Source organism: Oenanthe melanoleuca, chromosome 8, assembly GCF_029582105.1.
Source record: "Oenanthe melanoleuca isolate GR-GAL-2019-014 chromosome 8, OMel1.0, whole genome shotgun sequence".
Taxonomy (NCBI): Eukaryota; Metazoa; Chordata; class Aves; order Passeriformes; family Muscicapidae; genus Oenanthe; species Oenanthe melanoleuca.
The window spans coordinates 17,919,609-17,941,480 of record NC_079342.1 but is presented as its reverse complement, the minus strand read 5'-3'; the positions used below and the strand labels follow the sequence as shown (position 1 = coordinate 17,941,480).

The 21,872-nt window shown below is 39.1% G+C and overlaps 1 protein-coding gene across 1 annotated transcript in view; it reads left to right on the top strand.

The window, feature by feature from the left end:
* EIF2B3 (eukaryotic translation initiation factor 2B subunit gamma) overlaps positions 1-21,872 on the top strand; it is a 97,156-nt gene that overhangs the window by 20,828 nt on the left and 54,456 nt on the right. The window contains exon 4 of the mRNA XM_056497115.1: positions 3,504-3,615. Within this exon, the coding sequence (XP_056353090.1) occupies positions 3,504-3,615 (112 nt within the window). The remainder of the gene's footprint in view (positions 1-3,503; positions 3,616-21,872) is intronic.

The window sequence follows — 21,872 nt, the reverse complement described above, 5'->3', positions numbered from 1 at the left end:
TTTAGTTATCAATCCCAGAGCAAAAGAAATGAAAAAGGTACTGATACCCTGTTTTTCCTCAGATTCCCTGGTGAGGGTGTGACTTGGTTTTTTCCAGCTCAGAATTAAGTATTAGACTCATGTAATCTTGCAGGCAGTGATCCAAAGCTCACAAGGGTTAGGGGAAAAGCTCCAGGTGACTTCAGTGAGTTTTGGATGAAACCCTGAATTTTTGTTATATCTGAACATTAAAACTGCTAGGTTTTTCAAGAGCACTAAGCATCAGCATCAGCTGGGAATTTTACACTGACTGTAGGGACCAATAGTAGGTGGGTAACAAACATTTATATAAATTCTCCCCTCTCATGATATGTAGTGAATTACTCTTCTGAAATCACATCCAGGAGCCTTTTGCTAGGCAAAACTCCCACTGATTTCAAGGAGTTGCTTAGATGCTTATCTTGTCCCTCTTACCATAATATCTTAGTTAGTGCCTTGTAATCTTTAATGTATCTATTCTCATAACACTGCTGTAAGGCAGAAGAGGGCTATTATACCCATTTTACTTATATGCTAAAAATACTAAATACCACACAGTTGTTCCCCAACCATACCTCTCATTTTCTTTTAATGATATATGTTAAAATGGTGAGCCTTGATTATTGTTAGCTTAGTGGGCCTGGTCCTTGGTTAAAGCTCAGAGGAATTACTGGAATACAGGTAAGAAAATGTAGCTTGAAATTGTTTGAGAGAGGAGTGAAATGCAAGCCAACAGTTGTCTGAAAATGGAGGAAATATGTTTTTAAAAGAAAACTTCTTAAAAGCTCTGCATGAAGATTTTTCTGGAGCAACGTGTAAGGTTAGTAGGGCTAAAAGCATTTAGTACTTGGACTCTCAAACAGCTATAACTCCCCTGTTTTTGAAAAGGCAGTCTAAGTGTTAATGGCACATAAAACATTGTCAAGAGCACTGCTGCAGCACAGAGTTGAGCATTCAGGAGTTGTAAGCTAATGGGTCTATGGTTAAACATCATAGAGCCGCCCAGCATGTGAGCTCTGAGCACACGGGGTGGGGGTGAGGAGGTCTGTGAGGATAAACAAGATTATCTGAATACTCTTTGCAAATATAAATGCATCAGATTGTACATGCATTTTTATTTTGCTTGGGTTTTATGTCTATGTGCTTGACTTTGTAGCATAACTCTGGCTACATGACTTGTTAAAATTAGTGTATGTTTTTTCAGACCTGTGAGAAACCAAAAACTAAAACTTGAAAAAACTAAAATTCCATTATGTGTTTTGTCACCCCTGGTGTTTTTCTGTGGGGCTTAATGCTCAGATCTCCCACCCAATGCACCACTTGAGCTGCCGTGGACAGCACTAGTGACATGTTTCTTGTGAACTGCCTCAGATAAAACATGAACCCTACCAGGCCTATTTCAGTCATTTGTTAAAAGCAGGGGAGTGCCAAGACTGGAATTTTAGGTTCTTCTCTAGGTTCTGGAGGAGGGAAGTACATTTTAGGGAGCACCAGACCCTTCTGGCTTTCATTCCTACTTGACTAAGTGCACCCTATTGCTGTCAACATTACCTTAGCTCATCCATCTTTCTTTTCCTGTGCTGGCTTCTTGCTGCCACCAGCCTCCATTCTTGTTCCCTTTTCTTAGTTTCCTTCCTCAAGGATCCTTGTCAATAGCCTGACTTTTCTTCAGAGCATATATTTTATATATATATTTATCTGAAAGAGCATATATTGCTCTTTTCTTTCACTGCCAGTTTCCTTCTTCTGTTCCATTTCTGACTTCTAGTTTTCATCTGGTTCATTTATCTGCCTATAGTCACCTGTTCTCTTCTGATTCCTGTCCCGTCAAATATCCTTTAACAGTCACAGTTTCCAGTAGTTTTCAGGGACTGCTTTCTCTCCCTTCCAGCCTGTCTTGCAGAATTCTTGTTTTTATGTGTTTTATTTCCCCTCACCCCAGTGAGTTTGTGACTTTTATTTCCTTCTAAGAAACAGACTGCAAAAAGACAACAGATTGAACTCTTTCCCCTGGAACAGTCATCACAGCATAGCTGTGGAGCCTTGTGGCTTGTGTGCTTTGCTTGCACCACCTGATGGTACAGAAAACCTTAAGTAGCACCTGCTATTTGATCAGTCCCAGGAGCTGAGGAATTGGAATCTATCCTTAAGAATAAAATATGCAGAAACTTTTGTGGCAAAAGTAGAAGGCTAGAGAAGCATACAACATATGAACCTGCAGTTTTTCAAAGATTGATTAGAGCTTTTCAAGGGAAGGGACACCAAACCATTTCTGCTTATGTTAAACACTTGTTTGTTTCCTTAGCCTTAGAACCAGCTGAATGGTTTTCTCTGAAGTATTTAAAATGTTCCTCTTAAGCCAGATATCTGACATTGGAAATTGCATCCCAGACAGTTAAAACTTGGCAAAGCTTATAAACACCCAAAGACAAGATATTAACATGGAGTATGTTAGGCAGTTTTTCATAGTAGGTGGCACTATTTGCTCCTTCTCTAAATTGTGAGACATACAGATTTTTCTGTACTTGGACTCTACTGTTCAAGTGTTTGAATTAAAAATTGGATGCCATGACAAGCCACTAGATTTATTTTTTCACTGTTTCTACAAAGCAATTCATTTTTTGAGAAGGATCAACAAGATTTTATTTTGCATAAGTCATGGAATCTGATACAAGGTTGTTGCTTATGGGGTATTATTGAACATTCAAGAACTGTGATATAAAGAACAGTTCTTAAATTAGCATGAATTGCAGTGTGTTAAGTGCTATAAATTCATCCTAATGGTTTCCTGCAATGTTTGACTCAGCTGCAAATTACAGGGTCAAGTTCATTGGGTTTTATATTTAGAAGATCATATATTGACAATAATAATCTCATTGGCTTTTTAAAATGAGCAGTAAGAGCAATGGCAGTAAAAAAACCCACAACATGAAAATGCTAGTGAGTGGTAGTAACCCAAGTAAACAGAGAGTGTCAGGAATTCATGTGTGTTTGTGATTGATGTGTTGATATTTGGCTAAAATAGATGAGTTTCAAAATACTTATGTCTTAACTGAAATCATAATCCTCTCAGACCCCCTATGTGGAGTGACATTATGAGAAGAAGCAGTCGGATTTTAAGACCTTGCTGCTTCCCTTGAGTTTGTTGTTGTTGTTTTAACTCAGTAAGCAAGGGTTTTTATTTTAAAAAAAAGAAAAGGAAAGTGCAGCTCAAAATTGAGTGTTGGGTGTTGGGAACCTGTAGTTGGTATCTTCATAAAAAGGATGCAAAAACCTTTCAGGGCCAGTGTTTTGAATGCCATGATATATATCAGCTGCCCCAACTGACAAGAAGTTGCAAAAGTTATCAATGATACTTATTAAATTCAGGGATTTGCTGGGATAGTCAGATTTTGTATTTTGGGGGTGGTTGGGTGTCCCATTTGTCTTTCCAGCCTGCATCAAAATGGGGTTATATAATGATTTTCTTTGATTTTCTACTTCAGTGGAGCAGCGCGACTTCATTGGAGTGGATGACACAGGGAAAAGATTGCTCTTCATGGCTAATGAAGCTGACTTGGATGAAGAACTTGTCATTAAAAGATCCATCCTCCAGAAGTAAGCTCATGAGTCCTTGTAATAGAGACTGAGCTTGGGATGATATGAAATAATTGTGTAGTAGGATAAATGGTTAAAGACAAAGTGGGATGAGGCAGGAGGAGGAAAACCACTTCTGCAATATTCAGAGAGTAGCATTTTATTATTTGTTACATCATTGGAACCAGTTGATAGGCTTGTCTTATACCTTTTTAGGGAAAAATCCAGGGAAAGAAAAGGAATGCATGAAAAGGTAACTCTTATTGAAATGAAACCTGCGATAGGTCAGATACAGTTTAGATTCAGAGACTGTGAAGTGTTAGGCCTATGTCCATAAATGAAGTGCTAGTCTCATTGGTTGAGTCCCAAATGGATTTGTAGAGTATCCATGAGAGGATCTCAGGATTTCATGATCCTCTTATGCATTTAAGGCACAAAATCTCAGCTGTCTTTCCAGGCCCCAAAAGATTAATTAGAGAAACCATGCTATATCCACCACTGAACTTCACTGGGGACTCGGATGAGTTTATCAAATATGCCAGACAAGCTGATCTTTCTGCACAGTGTAATTCATATCCATTAGTAGGAGAAGGAAAGATGAGTTGTTCTTTATGCTCTCCAGTGCAGTGATTTTAGTTTTCTCAGGCACGCGTTGTCTGACGTGTTCTGTGCAAAGCTGTGTTGGCTCCTTGAGAGGCCAACCTTTGTAGTCTGTCCCAGGCTGACAGTCAGACTTTCACCTCTGTGAGATGAGACACCTGTGGAACAGCCATTTGAGAGCTGGGAATCCATCCATGTGGACCTTTTAAGTCAAGGATGCAGACATCTGGGGTCTGCTCTCAGATAAATCTCTGCTGTGAAAATGCCTCTAGTGTGTGCTGTAGGCCACAGCTCAATGTAATCTTTCCTTGAACATCCTGCTACCAGATGTGAGGGAGATGCTCTGTGCCCATGGAAAGATGACACCTTCTCTGCCCCAGTTTAAGGATTATCCTGGAAGGAAGGTGATTAAGAGTGGGCCCTGTTAGCTGTTGTGATGGAAGGAGCCTGTCCCAGCACGTTTCCACTGGCTCTCTCCTGGGCTTATCTTGGGCATGGCAGGCACCAAGCTGCAGGCATTGCTTCTGTACATATACAGCAGCTGATTTGTATAGAGTAGGAAATTCATCACTTATGCATTCTGTGGATTTGTGCACATGAAGACAAATAGATCTATTTTGGGCTAGGGGAGGAATATTTTATCTGCAGTTGGTGACAAGCTTGTCTTTTTGGCTTCCTCCTGGCACTAGAGGGTGGCTGTGGTATAATGACTTATAAATTGCTATAACATATGTGATCTTAGTTGACCCCTGATTTTACAGGTTCATCTAAACAGAGGATTCTCATTCCTTTAGCTAAATTAATCAGGCTTTATCCTGCAGGGTAAACTTTGCCCTCGGTAGCACCTGCTCAGTTACGTTGTCTTCAGCAGATCTTGAACATAACTGGGATTTAGTAAATAGAGTGTTGATGATATACAGGTGGGATAAAAATCTGTCTCCCTGTCTTTCTTACAAGCACAGCTATGAAAGCGAATATAAAGTGTTAACCACCCTCCAAGCAAAGCCCAAAGATGCTAGGATAGTGTGGAAGGACAAAAAGAGATCTGCTAAGTGTTAAAAAGAATAAAAAAATAAATAAAAAAGATGCTTTGAAGCATCAAGCAGAAGTATTGGGCCGGTACTCACCTGGGTGAGCCTCTGACATCTGAAACAGCCAACTGGTGATGTTGGTGTGCTCTCTGTCCTACAGCTGCCATCTTTGGGAAGCTCTGAGGGAGCAGAATATGTATGGAAATCTTCAAGTAATTTAATTTGAGGCAAATCCAGGGTAGCAACAACTGTGGGAGTTCTAGGAGGACAAAGTGTTGGCAGCTAATGGTGTTTTAACCGTGGAGTTGTCTAGACCTGCTCAACCCTGATTTTCTCATGTGAGAAACAAAAGCGATGCTTGAAACAATCTTTGAAGTCTTTTTTTTAATACATCATAGTAAAGAAAGAAAAAAAAAAAGAGAAAAGGCAAGCCCAATCTCATTTTCTTCATGGATCACTTGATGTGACTGACTTTCAGCTGCCATGTTGGCTGCTTCTTGATTTCTGGACTTTGTTTTGATGAAATAACAGACTTTGTGGCAAGATGGTGGGAGAATTTCCAGTACACTCATTTGTTCCTCTGTAAAATACAATAGACATCTTGAGGGTGTTGCTTTTGTTTGTTTTGCTTTTAATGGTCCCTTTGAAGGGCTGTAGTGGTCTTGTTACATGAACTCTAGAACTCCTCCAGTGCTTGTTTTGTTCTTCAGATCCTTTTTCTATTTTCTTTTTCCTCTCTCTTTTTAAGGAGGGGAGTGGAAGGAGGGACAGGGAGGGAATGGTGACAGGAATGGGAAGATGAGCTTTTCTTTAAAGCAAGGAATCTTCTTACTTGTTAAAAATCTAGACCCCATACAGAAATGGTTCAAAGGCCCTTTGGCTTCCCCTCCTCACAGGAGGGAAGTTATGTTGACAAAACATGCAAAACTGTAGAACGCTAATTTAAATCCTTGAAGAAAAACCTTTTCCCTGACCTTTGCCTTCTTCCTATCATTGGATTTCATGCTCTTCATTTTCCTGCCATAAAAGAGCAGCTGGTGAGGAGGGACAGGGGAAAACACACATTCTCCTGAGTATCTTTTGAGTATTAAATACTTTTTTTTTTTTTGCTCTTGACTGGGGTGTTTTGTAGTAGTGGAAGTGCTACAGAATGAAACATTTTAGTGGAATTTCCAAGCTCATGGTGTAACCTGTTATTCTCTTTCTCAGTTTGGTTAGGATTTCTTTTCCAGATTTGTTGTTTTGATTTGTGTTGTGGTTTTGTAAGTCGTGGATAGCCATTTTGGGTTTGGGATTGCATCTCCTTGTTACACCACAGAAAGAAGTCTGGATTTTGCTCCTTTGCTTGCCAGAGCAAATCTGGCAAAGCTTTCAACTTGGCAGGTAAAATTATCTTTTATTTTCCCTGTGCTGTTAATCACCCTGATGACAAGTCCCACAGGTAGCATCCTCCCTCAGTAAACAAGTGGAAAACAATATCAAATACATCTATTCAGGCACGTTTTGGAGTGCAACAGGCTGAGCCAAAAGACAAATTTATTGGTGGTGCCTAGAGAGACTAATGCTGCTGGGGAAAGCATTTTCAAGGAAATGGTTCCCTGTTTGGGTAATGAGAGCTTATAAAAAGCCATGAACAGCCTGTGCATGTCATTCACTTTGGCAAATAGCTGCAAGATGACATACTAGAATGAAAGAAATACAGTTTGGGGACGTTTCAAAACCAGCTTAGGGCCCTTTGAAGAGAAAAAAATAAAGTTATGTGCTCATCCCTGGAGCCTGGTTTTGCCAGTGACATCTCTCTGACTTGGGTCTTGACAGGATGAAGGAGTGAGGAAATGATGAGAATTCCATAGCTGCTGCCTCTGCTTTGGGAGGGGGCAAAGGTATTTGTTTTCAAAGCACAATTACAATGGACAGGGAGATTTTTGCTCCACCTCTGATATTTATGGTCATGCAAAGTGAAACAGTAAAAGACACCTGTTGGAGCAGGTCTAAATTTGGAGTGTTTCCTTTTAAGATCTTGTGGGCTGTGTAAGGGTGAGTTCAGCCTTCGTGGGTGTTCTGTCTGCACAGATGCAGGTGCAGGGCTTCTCCTAGAGAATATGTTAATAAATCACCATGACAATTCCAGCTACTTATTACCTCATGTGCTGCAGACAGAAAGGAATACCTCATCTATAAATATATTTAGTAGTAACATCAGTAACCTTGAAGTAACAATGCAGATCTGTTTTTAAGGTAATTTAATAAAAAGAGAGGGTAAGATTGGGGAGTTTTTTCTTCCTTTTCTCCTTGTATCATGAGAGTAAAAATGAACGGTGTAGTATAATTTCAAAAGTCAGTATTGCCAAGTGGGTAGGTAATGGGAGCTCAGAAACAGCTTTGATACACTTGATTTCCTTTCTGTTGCCTTGGGATATTGTCCTTTTTTTTATTTTTTTTCCCTGCTGATAATTTGTTTTAAGTAAGTGGATCATATATAAACATACTGCAACTTCCTTAATGTTTCTGCTCTCTAAAACTGTTGTTCTTGGGAAATTGGCATCTCTGAAATACTCTCCAGCTCCTAAGGTTGTTCTTTTTTCCATTTAAAATCTATTTCCTTTAGAAAAGCTGGGAATGACACTCATATAGGTAGATGCTCTAAAGTGTGAAGCATCCTAAACTAGATCATGGGCAGATGTCCTGTACCAGACCCAGCTGGTGAAAGGGGCCCACCACCCCAAGCTAATGCCCACCTGGACACACAGTTGAGTACTCCACAAGCCACTAGTGTCAAAAAGAGTGTCATGACTTCTGATAGGTTAAACAGCAGGACTTTACTGACTTGGTTCTGTTTTCTTTGTGCATTTGGGAGATGTCCCCACAAGCAGTGCCACTGGCAGGAAGTGGGGGATGCACTAATTCAGCTCAGTAGAAAAATTTTGAGGAGCAATTCAGGATAGACCAGAGAGCAAAAACTCTTTGCTGGTCTCAGCTGTGTACAGAATGAATACATCTCAGCTTTGGTGATGGTCTTCTCTTTGAAAAATCAAAAATTTTTCACTATTAGCAAAATTTTCTGACTAAGTTTATTTTGCATTCAAGTGGTATTTTGAGTAATACTATAGAAAATTGTTTGATATAACTTCTTTTCTCTAAAATATGACCTCTATAGAGTGATATCTTTTCTGTTGATCCAAATCTGATCTTTCAATTAGTCCCGGTCTGCTCTTCTCATAAATAAAAATAAAAATTTCTGACTAGCATCTAGAAAAGAAGTGAGCTTTTTTCTGGCTCCTCTAACAAAAAATAGAAATTGTATGTATTGATTTAGGTAATAATCCTTTTACAGATGCACAAGCCAGAAAAGAATCTGATTCCTCTTCCCAGAATTGAATTGGTTTCACAGTACTAACAAGAATTTAGAAAGCTGTAAAAAGTTATTTTAGCCAGTAAAGCAAGCGGATCTGACTGAATCAAAACAGGGGAAATAAGTCTATTGAATAAAAGGGTGTGATTTTTACACACTAACTTCTCAAACTATAATCACAATTTAAAAATGCTGATGTAGCTTTCATCATATTTCTTCAGAAAAGAGGATTTTGCTGAACATTTCAGAAAAAGTTATTGACCCAAGAGTTGTTTGAGACATGAGTTTGGAGTAGGTGTTCTCAGGATGCCCCGAGTAGGTTTTGCATGCCTGTTTAATTTCTCAGCTCACTAAGAGTAACTGCTGTAGCTAAAAGCCATTAATTTGCTTGGAAAGTTTGCCCTTTTTATTATGCATTTAAACTTTGCTCAACTTGTTCTGTTTTTTTCTATAAATTCGTTGGTGATGAGGGTAGCCTTTAACTTCAGAAACAGAGTCTCTTTAAAATTATTTACTATTTCTAAAATCAATGTAGCCAGATATAAAAAAAAACTCTTTAATTTGATGCTTTTATATGTTATACTTGTATTATAAATGTGAACGTAGTATAAAAGCAGTTAGTGAGACATTGACACTATATTTTAAAGAACATTGTGCTATTATTGATTTTAGTACAGTTGCTTCCACAGGATTTTATTGTTTTTGCTACTGCCATTTTATTTTATTCATACATTGGAGGGGGGTTGAAAGGAAGATACAGCATATCCAGGCCCTATTAATAAAAGAAAGGTCATGCTGTGTCTTGACAGCTTGTACAGGTAAGAGGTCATGAATCTCAGAATCTGGAATATTAGCAGGAGTTTCTATTGAATATAGTTATGGAAAGGCTTGTTGTCAATGGCTTTCGTTTTACTGCAAGATTCTGGCCAGTGTTCTAGTACACATAAGGCTAAAAGCAGAGAGCTTGAGGCTCAGCATTTGGTTTCTAATCGGCAGTAAATGTATGTTGCATGGGTTGTCATTAGCCATTTGTCTGTCTGTCTGTCTGCTGCGGTCTCAGACCAGCACTTAGCCTGTGATTCGGTTTTACTTTTCAGAGGTTTCAGAGGAGGAAGGGATGACTGTATTGCTTGGACACCCTCGTGTCCATGTGACTTGGTAAATGCAGTACTCTGCATGAGTCATTCAATCTGGACAACACTGAAGTTGAAGCTCATTGTTACTCTTAAGCCAGGTTCAGGTCTTAAAAAGATGATAAATGTTCTGTTCATTTTAGAAAGACATCTTAATGCTTTAATACAGTTGCCACTGTGTACTTTTTAGCAAGGCTGTGAGTTACCTTATTTCACAGAGTTGATGAGGAAGCATAGCCATAATTCTTTTTGTTGCGTACTTACCCCAGTTGGTCCAGATGTAACCTGTATGGTCAGAAGTTCCTCTGGATGGTTTGCTTAGGGCAGAGACACAAAACGATCAATTGCTTGCTTCAACATACATTTTCAGCCCTAATGTGTATGCAGTGTAGTGCCTGTTGAAATGTTAGGGTTTCAGCTTATGTCCAGTAATCCCAGAGTGACCAGTAGGTGACAGAGGGGCACAGACTCCTCATTGTGCAGTTGGGATGGTACAGAGAAAAAAAGCCAAAGGTCAGAGGAGTTATCCCTGCTTGTGCGAGCGCTGTCAGGCTCTCCCCTACCACATGTCCGCCATGTGTTCCTCATCAGCGGGATGTGGAACTCCATGACGCAGAGCAGACTGGAATGCAGAGTTAGTTAACACCCGCCGTTGGGGAATTTATCAGCCAATGTGGAATATGGGGGGGGGAGGAAACAGCCTAGTTTAGAGCAAAGTAAGGGTGAAATGAGGCATGTGACTGTTCCTCTTCAGTTAAAAGGTCCGATTCTGCTTGGGGATGAGATCCTGGCTCACGAGCCCAGCCAAAATTTGTGGTTCCCTTACTGTTCTGTGTTACTGATGCATTTCTAGTCCTTTAAATTGTCATACTTAGCAGAAGGTTTTTGCAGTGGCAGGAGTGAAATACCTCTGGGATTTTTGCAGGGAACCATTCATCTAGTTTATTCTAAGAAACTGAGATTTCAGAGCCTTTCCTTTATCCTGGTCACTGAGACCCTGAATCACTAACTTGCAAGGACACATAAAAGTGATAGCCTCTCCATTAAAATTAGCTACACTTGGTATCAGTTGAACTATAGTTGCATAATATTTTTAGTGCTGATTTATTGCATTTAGTTCATGGCTCCTGTGAACTCTAACCCAAGTGATTTACTGTGATGTTTCGCACTGCGAAGAATATTGCGGAAGTCATAATGGAAAGAGTCACAATTTGCAATTAGCTGATTGAAGGTGTATGTGGGCTCACATCCTTACTGGGTTTGCATTCTACTTTAGTTGTAGCAAATATATATCTTTGAGAAAGTTTCCATTCATTCAGAATACAATGCTGAATTCCCTGTTGAATAGCTGTAGTGTGGTTCTCCCCAAACAGCATTGTGCTGGCAGTTTCTGGAATTACACAGGAAATGAAGAGCGTAGCAAACTTTCCTTTCTCTTGCTAAGACATGCTCCCCAGGAGTTCTTCCAGTAGATCAAGTAAATAGCAGAGATCTATTCCTAAGGGCAGCATGTTTCTCTGTGTTTCTGCTTTGAGAAATCCTAATTTTCTCTGGCTTTAAATCCTTCCTTTCTTCATCAAATTTATTACACCATTTCCCCAGCTAGAGAAGATGAGAGAGAGATTCCTTTTACAAGCACTAAAACTTCTTATCCACTTTTCTTGGAGATTTCTTGTAGAACTCTCCCAGCCACCAAATACTATGTACTCTTTTAAGAAAGAAGAGGAGGTAGCTATTAAATCTTCACATGTGAACTGGCAATACAGAATGCTGTATCTTGCCCTGTTACTCATTTTAGTATAAGTAGCATGTACCTGCATACCTGCATATTGTCAGCAGCAGCTTTTGGTATTTCTTGGATTGATCATCTTGGAATTCTTTAACCTTCTTAAAAATGTGTATGGGTGTGTGTATATTCATAATCAGGTTGGTGAAAGCTCAAGAGTTTAAAAAAATCTGGGTCAGTTAGTACAGGAAGATTTTAGAAAGGAATAACTTACGTCCTTCAGAAAAATTTGGCTGATGGACTTTAATTAAACTCCTAGGGTTGGAAGCAAACCAGTAAGAAAGCAGGGAGATTTAAGTTAAAGCTCAACTTCTCGTTTTTTTTCCATATAAATCATCCAGCAGCTGGTGATATTTGCAAGAGCACCAGAGTCTGTCTTCTAGTATTCCCTTTGATTTTATTTTCCCACCCTTTGTGCTTTATTATTCCCAAGGTGTAGCATTAAATGTAATTTCAGAGGCCATGTGTGTCCTTAACTTCTCTGTCCCATCCCTTTCTTGCGTGTGTTCATATATGTATACATTTATGTGTAATATATAGCTTTATTCACTGATGTGTTGGTACAGCATTTGTAGAACTAAGTAATTTTTTTTGGTTCTTTTTTTTTTTTTCCCAGATGAGCTACATCATTTCTGAAAATACCTCTGAAATTCCCACTTCTGTGACTTTGAGCCTTAGCCAGGTAGAATAGTAATAACAGAATCATGGCCAGTGGTGCCATAAATTTCAACTAAAGTATCGGGCAAGAAGTCTGATTTCTGTTTGTACTGTTGTTAGAGATATTTATGCAGGGCTGGTCTTTCAGCAAGTGTGATTATTTTCAGAGAGGCCCTCTCTCCATTCTTGCTTTAGAATGTGCTGAGGATGTGTGTGGGGAACGGCACCTGACAAACAGCAGCCAGATAAAATCCCTTGGGAATTAGACTTCTTTTTATGGCCATTTTTCTCTTTTAAGGCCACTTGAAAAATATTGTTCTTCAGGTAGATCTTGTTCCTAGATCCCTGGGTTAGCATTTGGGTGCATGCCATTTTCCCAGACCAAGGAGCTACTGAAGACTTAAGCTTTTCCAGTAGGAAAGTATGCAAGTACATACTTTGCAGCACCAGACACTATTGAAAGAATAATGGACCCTTCCCACATTCAACTCCATTCTTCCTGCACACACTCCCAGACCTCTGGAGCCACTGTGCTAGCAAATGATTACATTCTGTTTTTCTTCCCTAACTCTTCCTAAACAAAATGTTAATTGAGACATTGATTTATACAATTCAGATTCCTGTGTTAAGTCAGCATACTTAAAAGTAACCTCTGGCTATTGAGGGGCTAGATCAGTGAGACAAATTGGTGCTTGCTGGTATGTTTTTCTATATCTTACCTTTTGAGAAAAGAGTATTTATTTCAGATTGGAATATGTCTTTTGCATGTGTTTTAGATGTACCCCATCATAGTGTAGCTTTAGAACACGGGATTCATCTGTTTCCTGATTTACACTGTTATATGAAGTAAGCATACTGGAAAAAAACCCAGACTTTAGCCTTTTTTTTGTATGTCCTTGATACTTGTTTGAAAAAATATTAAAATACTAGGGATATTATGTAGATTTCAGGCCTGTAGATTCCAGGGGTGTCTGTGTAGGTGGGGGTAAAAAATTACATTTCCTGTCCTAGGCAACTGCTGAATTAAAAAATTTGCAGAAAAGTTGTCTGACCTTGCTCCTTCCTAATCTATTCTTCTGTTCAAAAAGAAATGGAAGTGTTAATCTTTTTGCTGTAGAGAACCATTAAAATAAGCAATGTTTGTGTTTACAGAGGAAGAGTTCAGTGGGAGATCTGATGCTGGAAGGGATAAGCTTCATATGAATTGGTGTGTTATCACCTGTCAGCATTAAGAATGCCTTGTAATTTATACACAGAGATCTCACCTCTCTACTTGGCTTTGTGATGTTGAGAAATCCTCTTAATGTTAGTGTCTCATATTTTCTTTGCTTTTTAAAATGAATGCAGTATTACTATCCTGTCTCATAGGGGCATAACTTGTGAACATTTATGTCAGTAGTGTAAATGTAAAATGCTGCTTTGAGTATAGGGTGTTAACTTGGCTTTCCCACACTTTGAGTCAGAATAATACTTGTTAAAATGACCTGCAGGAAACAGCTGATGTAACACTGCATCCAGCCTGAGCTACAGGTCGTGTTTGAACCCAGATTTTCATTTTCAGCACTTGTATTTTTGTATGTCAGGCACCTGTAGTATTTATTATTGTGTCATGTATTGTGTGTTACATTGTTATGCACTGCTGTTGTTACCACTCCACTGGCTGTAATTCCCTTTCAATGTACTAATTCTTTTTTTCCTACAAAGGCACCGGACATGCAGTGAAAAAATAAATATATTTTCTTTTGCATTAACAAGCTGCTCCTCTTGGGTGTGCAGGAATTTGTATAGAGGTGGATGACTCCTTGCATGCATATGAACTGGTTTTACAAATGCTGGCTTGAGTCTGGCAGAGCCAAGCAGTGCCCCTGAGCTGACAGTGCTGACTCCACTGCTGGGTGGGCAGAGCAGCCCCCGGGCTTGTGTATCCTGAGGAAATATCAGGAGGACTCCTTGGGAGGAACCAGCCCTGCTGCAGAAACTGTTGTATCATCTGAGCTTTGTCAGGTCCATATTGTTCTGCATAAAGGAGATAAAGCTATGTTTGTTTCCCCAGTTCTTGTATCTGTTTGCTGCTTTCCACTTCCAGTTTGGCCACCTGATGGCAGCTTTTAAATTCCGTTATGTGATCTGTGGTTTTGTTACCCATATGTATAGCTTTGGGCAGCACTTCCAGGATCCAACAGAATACAAATATCAAACAAGAGTATAATAATTTATAATTCTTCAAATAGTTTATTTGTAAATGCAGTAACACAGTAGAAACGTAATTCCCTTTAGAAGGTGATCACTCCAAAGACTAATTGCTTTCATTTCTCCTAAACTTTTTTAAAAAATGACAGATATTTTTGCAAGCAATCTGTTGTAAAACATCTTCCAAGCTGTGTATTATCTATTTCTTCACTTTTTTAAATGACAGTTTTATTCATAAACAGAAAGAATGAATGTGTTCTGAATGACAGGTTATGGTAGTAAAACAAAGTGATACTGTCCTATTAAATAGTGGCCTCATAAATGTTGTGTGCATAAACAAAGTTATAATGAACCAGTAAATCAAGAATGCCATGAACAGCAGAAATGCCAGACTCCAGAGCTGAAATAACCTTGCAGTTCAGTAGCCTGCTGCAGAGAAATCTGTCACTTTACCTGCTCCATCATTTCTGTGTTTTGAGGTTCTAGCTGATTGATTCACCATCTTGGAGGCAGTGGATAAAAGGATATGAATTTGTCAATATGAGCAAGGTGTCTAGTACTGATTATGAATGATAGAAGGAGCATTGCAAACTGCAGCACAACAATTCAAAAGTTAATTTTACTTTGACACTCTGTGCTTTGACTTCTTCATTTTTATGCATGAAAACATTCTGTGTTCACAGTGGAAGTGACTCACAAGTTCCAGTCAAGACTTCTGGAAGGCTTCAGTCTGCTACCTGCCATATGCCTGCATATCTACTTCTGTTTTCACTGCTCTTCCAATGGCAATAAAAAAGTTGGCCTTGAGTGTTAATTCATGTCTCAGTGGAAATATCCAGAGTCTTGGGTATCTGAGGATACGGCTGTTTCCTAAGTTCTAGATACACTGACCTGTGAATGTTTTTATCATTGGGCAGTGCCTTAAAAGTTATTGTATGTTGAAGAGGTGAAAGCTGAACCAAATTGTTCAGCATCCAAAAGCTTGAACTGAGCAGGGGTTTTGGGAAGGTGATGTGAGGCCACCACCAGCTGTGTGCTGTGCACACAGGAGAGTTAAGGAAAACTGCAGAGTACACAAGGGAAAGATGTTGTGGCTGTGTCTTTGCAAAGGCTGATCTGACTTCTCCGTGTAAGTTTGCTTGTCAGAATTGTTGATCCCTGCTTGCTGGGCAGTGCATGCATAGGGAGAATTAGATGAGCTTATAGAGAGCAGAAAAATTAATGAGCTTCAGAAGTGTTCAAGGTAGACACTAACTTGAACATTGTCTCTAAAAGTGAATAATACCTTATTTACACTCAAAGTTGAATGTTCTTTCTCAAAATTCTGGAATGTTTTGGCTTTTAAATCTACTGTGAGGAAGGACAAGCAATGTCTGCGCTCATGGGCATCAAGATGCAGTGGGCAAAAAAAGTGTATGAGAGTCCATTCTTAGCAGTTCTGTTTGTTACTTTAAGCAGAATTGTCACCCTCCCTGCCACTGTTTCTGTCCTGAAGAGAATCCATTGTTCACATCTCTGAGGAGCTCATATTGTCATCCTGTTGAATAGTAAGACCCAAAATTGAGATTAAAAGTTACCAAAAACCAAGAAGCCAGTGTTCTGCTGTTACTTAAACATAGTGGTTTTATTTGCTAATCTAAGATTTTAACCACTTAGGGGGGTTTTTAGGCTTCTGAGTACAGTACATACATACTGTACAGTACAGTACAGTTCATTAATTTAGTTATTTCATTGCTGAATGACAGCATGTTTTCGTGCACTGCTGTCAGTTCTAGCATTGTTTCAAAATGAGAGGTGTTTCTCATTGCCAGAAGTAGAACTGTAGTGTGGTTTGTAATTCCAGAAATTCCTTCATGGCATCAGTCTGTGTTTGATTTTTGGCTGGTTTGCCAAAATATATGATCCAGTCAATCCAGAAAAAGTTTAGGCAATTACTTTGTGTGTGTCCACTGTGTATTTTTTTTCTTTTGTTATCAGTGTACGTCAGAGGTCTGAACACAAGTAAAGCATGCTATGCAGACTAATTGAATCAATGCCTCTGTGGAAGCAATTTAGTTTCTGGAATTGCTCTTCTAAATCAGAGTTGTAAACAAAAACCTAGCTATTTTTATATCATTTCCCTTTGCCTCATGTATGTGATCCTGAAAGTTGAAGAGTTACAGGTTTATGCCTCTTTTTACAGCAGAATATTTGCGGGGCTGAATTTTTATTGAAGCATAATTCCTGGTTTCCTTAAAGCTGGGCAACACTACTGTACAGTGGGAGCACACATTAGTTTCAGTTGCTCTGGAAGACTTTTCGCATTAAAGCTGTCAAGGCAGCAAGTTGTCCTCTAGTGTTTTTTCATTAAGAGTTGTTTGCTGCTTTTATAGAAACAACTGTTTCAGCCACAGGAAGTAAATGGGGAGCTTTTCCTGAAAGAAGGGTGTGCAAAGAACAGTGTTTAGGTCATGGGCTCTTACGTGTCCCTCCTTCTTCCTTCTCTACCTACCTAGGTAGCATTGCAATTTTTCTGTCCCCAGAAATGCTCACATTAAATGTGCAATTCCAGAATAAAGCTATTTTCTAGTGAAATCCATATAATAATAAAATCTGTTTGTGAAGAGTGCAGCTTTTGTGGTGTGAAGAATCAGACCCACCACTTCTGTTGCAGTGCTAAAACTCCCTTTTATTTTTAATAGCAAATTATTTTGAGAGCAGAGCCCAGAAGCATGGAATTTTTAGAAGTAAACTGGTCTTTTAAGGCTTCCTGTTCATTTTTGTTGTGCTTATTGCTTCTTACCTCTCTCTGTGTTTACTTTTTTTTTAACTGTCTCTGAAAAAGCAGCCATTGTAGACTTGGCCCTTTTTTATATTACTAGCATAGTCTAGAGGGTTAGCACAGGTCATTATAGTTACAGATTGGTTCTAATACATTTTTTTCTTTATAAACTAAGGGCAGGACTGTACACGAAATCTCTGTTATTGTATTTGTGCTTTGTACTCATGCACTTGTTGACTGTTTTACAAGCCAGTAACGTAGTAGCCACAGGCTAGGAAGCTTGCCCAGAAATCTGGCATATTTAATTAGTGCTAGTAAACAAGCAGAGTTTCAAATTTAATTTTTCCTTCTTTAATTCCTATAAACCTCAAGCCATTTAAAACTTAATTTTGACACTAGTTTCGTTTATGCAGTTGGATAATACTGAAACAGTCTGCGACCACAGACAGAATGGTCCCAGTCTTTTCCAAGCAAGAAGGGAATAGAAGTTGTTTTGTTTTAATAGTATCTGAGGTTGATGTAAAATTGTAAACTATAATCTTCAGGTCATCCACTACCCATTTTCTTGTTCTTTCTGTTAGGCTAAATGTTTCAAGACAAGGCAATTGTCCTACTATGAGTTTAGCCTTGCAAAGGACAGGGACTGGATTTGTTGCTGCTCTGGTTTTATACAGAGAGCTCTTCTAAGAGCAGATGATGAACATGTGAGCTCTGGTACTTGCTATGGCCAGTTTATTTCTTCTAGGCTGTGAGGTTTTAACTCACTGCCCCACGTGGTATAAACAACAGAGGATTCAGTTGCTGTCTTCCCACTTCAATACCAGCTTGTGATGATACTAGCTTTTCTATGCTGAAAATGGTTCTCTACTGCTGCTTTCACTGTGAGGGACCACTGCAGTCTAGATTAATGACATTTCTCCTATCTATTTCATTGCTGAAGCCACTCTATCTCCAGACAAGTAATGTTCTGGGTGTCATAGCAATAGAATGTGTGGTAATTCTGGCCAAAAACTGGACTTCATAGCTGCAGCTAAAATTTTTTTCTATTAATATTTTTCAATTAATATTGAAATTGTGAAAATACACAGATGAACAGTATTTTATTAGCTGTCCTGACAGCTTTTCCTTCAAGAATGTGTTTTGGGAGGTTTTTTGTTGTTTGTTTGGGATTTTTTGCCTACTCATTTATAGAGGAAGCTCCCACCTTAGCATGTGCTGAAGTGAGAAACTTCACTCTAGAGTATGTGAAGTTTCTCAGTCAGCAATAACTATTCCAGAGAAGGAAGGAAACCTGCTCAAAGTATCTTCTCACTGCACTGAATTCACCATCATTTTCTTCTGCAATATTCGAATTGCTGTATGATCATTTTTCCAAAAGAGTAAAATTCTTTTGGCTCAACTGTAAGCTTTTATTCAGTTGCTACTAATGGGTGAAAGGTGAGTGAGATTCTTGGAAATCCAGCTCTCTCTTTAGTGCAGTATGTTTTTGTTCATCTGGGCTTAATGCTATAGAGCTCCAGCTTCAGCATCTTCCTGAAAGCATTTTTATTGTAAGTTCAGTTTCTTGTAGTAATAAGAAGCAGTGACTTCTGTTATAGCTATTAACAAGTCTGGAAATTTTAAATCATGAGTAATCTGGTCTAACCAGAAACTAATCCAGTGTGGTTGTAACCACTGTAATTACTTGTTTAAAAAAATGCAAATTTGGACTTTGGATGGATGTTAAGGTCGTCTTGTGGTGCTGATATTTTTTTGTGTCTAGTCTTTTTTCCTTTTTTTCACTCTGATACTTATATTCATCATTCCATGGTATTTTGTAAAATGCCAGTTAGCTTAAAAGAAGTAATCACAAAGTTACTTTGGGTTGGAAAGATGAATGATGTCTGTCAGTGGCTTCAGTCTGACTTTAGTTCTCCTTTGACTTTTAATTCTGCACGTGCTAATTTTAAGACATTCTTTTAATGAAGTTCTTGTTTGATACTGTCAAGATATTAGTTGCTAAATTGTATAGGTTCTTTTAAACTGAAAAAGAGCATAAGTATATCTGTATTTGTGTGATGTTCCTATCACCTGGGGTATTTTTTTCTGCAAAGCTGGGCTGTACACTAAAGTTGATGTCCCAAGCTCTGATGGCTCTCACTGTCCTGAGATCTCACAGCTCAATGTTGATGCTGCCTTAAATCTGATCTAGCATGTCTCTGAGGGTGTATCTGAATACACAGGCTGAGTCATGACTTCACTGTAGCCAAGTCAGGAAACCCCTCTGTTTTCCTGTAGGGAAGCAGGATTCATGAAGTCTGAGTGCTGATTCCTTAGAAGAATTTTCTCTAAAATGTATTTTTCTTTTATGTACCCTTTCAGCACTGCCGAGGTGTGGAGCAGCCTGTGCCCTGGCAGTCACAGCCAGGCTCCCTCCACAGTGGCTGCAGAGCCAAGTTCTGTGCTGACTTTAATTTCTACCTGAGATAAAGCCGTTCTCATTACAAAATTAAATATTTGACACTTGCAGTTGTTGGGATCTTGTCAGTATAAAGAATGGTTACTATGTCAAGTGCTAAAGTGTCACAGTTCCAGTGGAATTGAGATGTGAGTAGATGCAGTAGTAAAAGCTTATTGTGAATCAAAACTGAAGTAGAAGCAGTAGTTGCCAAAAATCAAGAAAAACCCACAGGTCAAAGCATCAGCTAAGGAAGCTACAGACCGTCAAGGAGCAGAAACAAAGTATAATTTGCTTACAGTAAATGAAGAAAATTAGCATTGCCAGGTTTATGGCAGAAGGGCTGGATTTACATTGGTTTGGTTTGAGTAGATTTTAGTAATAGAAACAATAACACTTAAATTTTTCCCATCTTTGGACTCATGTCTTCTTGCTTTCTATACTGTATGTTTTGGTGAGACCCAGATGCTGCTTTGTCTAAGCTGTAGTCTTTTCTTCTCCACTTCTCTTCTTCCTTCTAACTCTAATGACCTGCTATCAGGCTGTTGTCCAGTTGTTCTTCAGTCCAGTGAAAAATAACTTTCTTGAATGCAAATATGTTCTACAGAAAGTCTCACAAAGGTGCACCTTCTATCATGAAGAGCCCGTTTGCTTGTCAGGCAAAGATCCTAGCAAAGGGAAGTGAGTGATCAGCCTATGGCCTATGCATAGTGACAGGTTTAGAGAGAGATTTTTAATCTTAATAGACTGATGGTGGAGAAGTAGGTGATTCTCATGAGGTGCTTGGACAGCAACTCAAAATGGGAAGCCCAAGGATATGTGTGACAGCTTCAATTTGTTCTGCTCCTGAGCCCCTGTGAAATTCAAGGGAAACATTTATGCTTATTTCATACTTTGGAGGGGTTTATTGCTTATGCTTTTACTTGCAATTTAAGGTCGGGGAGAAGAATTTATTTTTGCCTATGTATTTTAGTAGCCCAAAGGTATACCCTTACCTTAAATTCCCTAATTTTGCAGATTGTATATTCTAAGTAGGACCCACTTCACCTGGAAGGTGCAGAAGGTCTTCAGAACCTTGTCATGCAAGGCTCATGCTGCAAATACAGTTTTATTTGCCTTTGAGTCCAGGCCAGTGGCATGAAGAAATTGTGTCATCCTTGTTATGTTTAAACTGTATATTGCTAGTGACCTGTAGCTTTGACCTAGTACTGAGTTTCACTGTTTCCCATGCATTTACTGTAATTATTTGATTTAAAAAAATATATCATATGTCTACTGCTTAGCCCTTTGGGAACTGATGTAGGAGGGATCAGCAGGAGCTGCTGTTCTTCAGTAGCCTCTATACAATCCTCCAGCTTCAGTTATTTTCTTAAAACTTATTCCTCTGAAGTGTTGTCATCCTTTCAGCCCTGATGATTTTAGGGAACAATTATTTACTAAGGTGAATTTCCATGAAGTAGGAAGCAAAATGAGCTGAAAATTGGAAATGATTAGGGTTGCCAGGTGCAGACTTTTAGTTCTTTCTCCTTCTTCAGCAAAGAAAGCATTTCCCAAAGCTCGATTAAATCTCTTAAATCACAGTTTAGCTCAGCATAAGAAAAATAAGCTCAAACACCAGATCTGAACTAAGTGACTAAGCCATGTCCCGTTGTGTTGGAATTGAATTGGTTATAGCACACAATAATCTACTTTATTGTCATCCTGGCTTTAACTGTAGCATAAGATGATTACATTGAATGTGTATAATAATAAGGCTTACACTTTGTATATAGCCCTTTAAATATTTTGGCAGACCATAGAAAGAACCTTTACGTGCAAGGCTTGATTAATCCCTTTCCTCTGTGTATAGAACAAGTAGCTGCCAGAGCTCAAGGGTAAAACCTATTAATAATGTCTCTGGCAGTCCCCGCCCTCCTTCACAGTGTATTCTCTTCTGTTCACACCAAACTCCAGGCTTATTATCATTTTGGTCTCTCTCTTTTGGTTTCCCAGTTTATACATAGCAATCAGGGTATTCTAGCAGAATAGTATCTAGTATAAAAGTGTCTAGTATAAAATATTTGCATGAGCTCTGTTTTTCCAGTGAGTGGGAAAGAGAAAAGGGGTGGTAGTGTTGTGGACAGCCTGGCCCCTGCGTTGTTTCCTACAGCTGTTCACACTCACTGTGGTAGAGAAGACCCTTAGAACCAGGTTTTGGGAAGTGCTTTTCACGGGCAGCTGTGTCTGAGGTGCTCCCAGGGGGACGTGGCTGCACAGCCCCCAGGGAGCACTCCTCTCACTTGGGGTGGGTGAGGAATTACTGTTGTTCTCCTTTTCATATGGGGAAGCTGA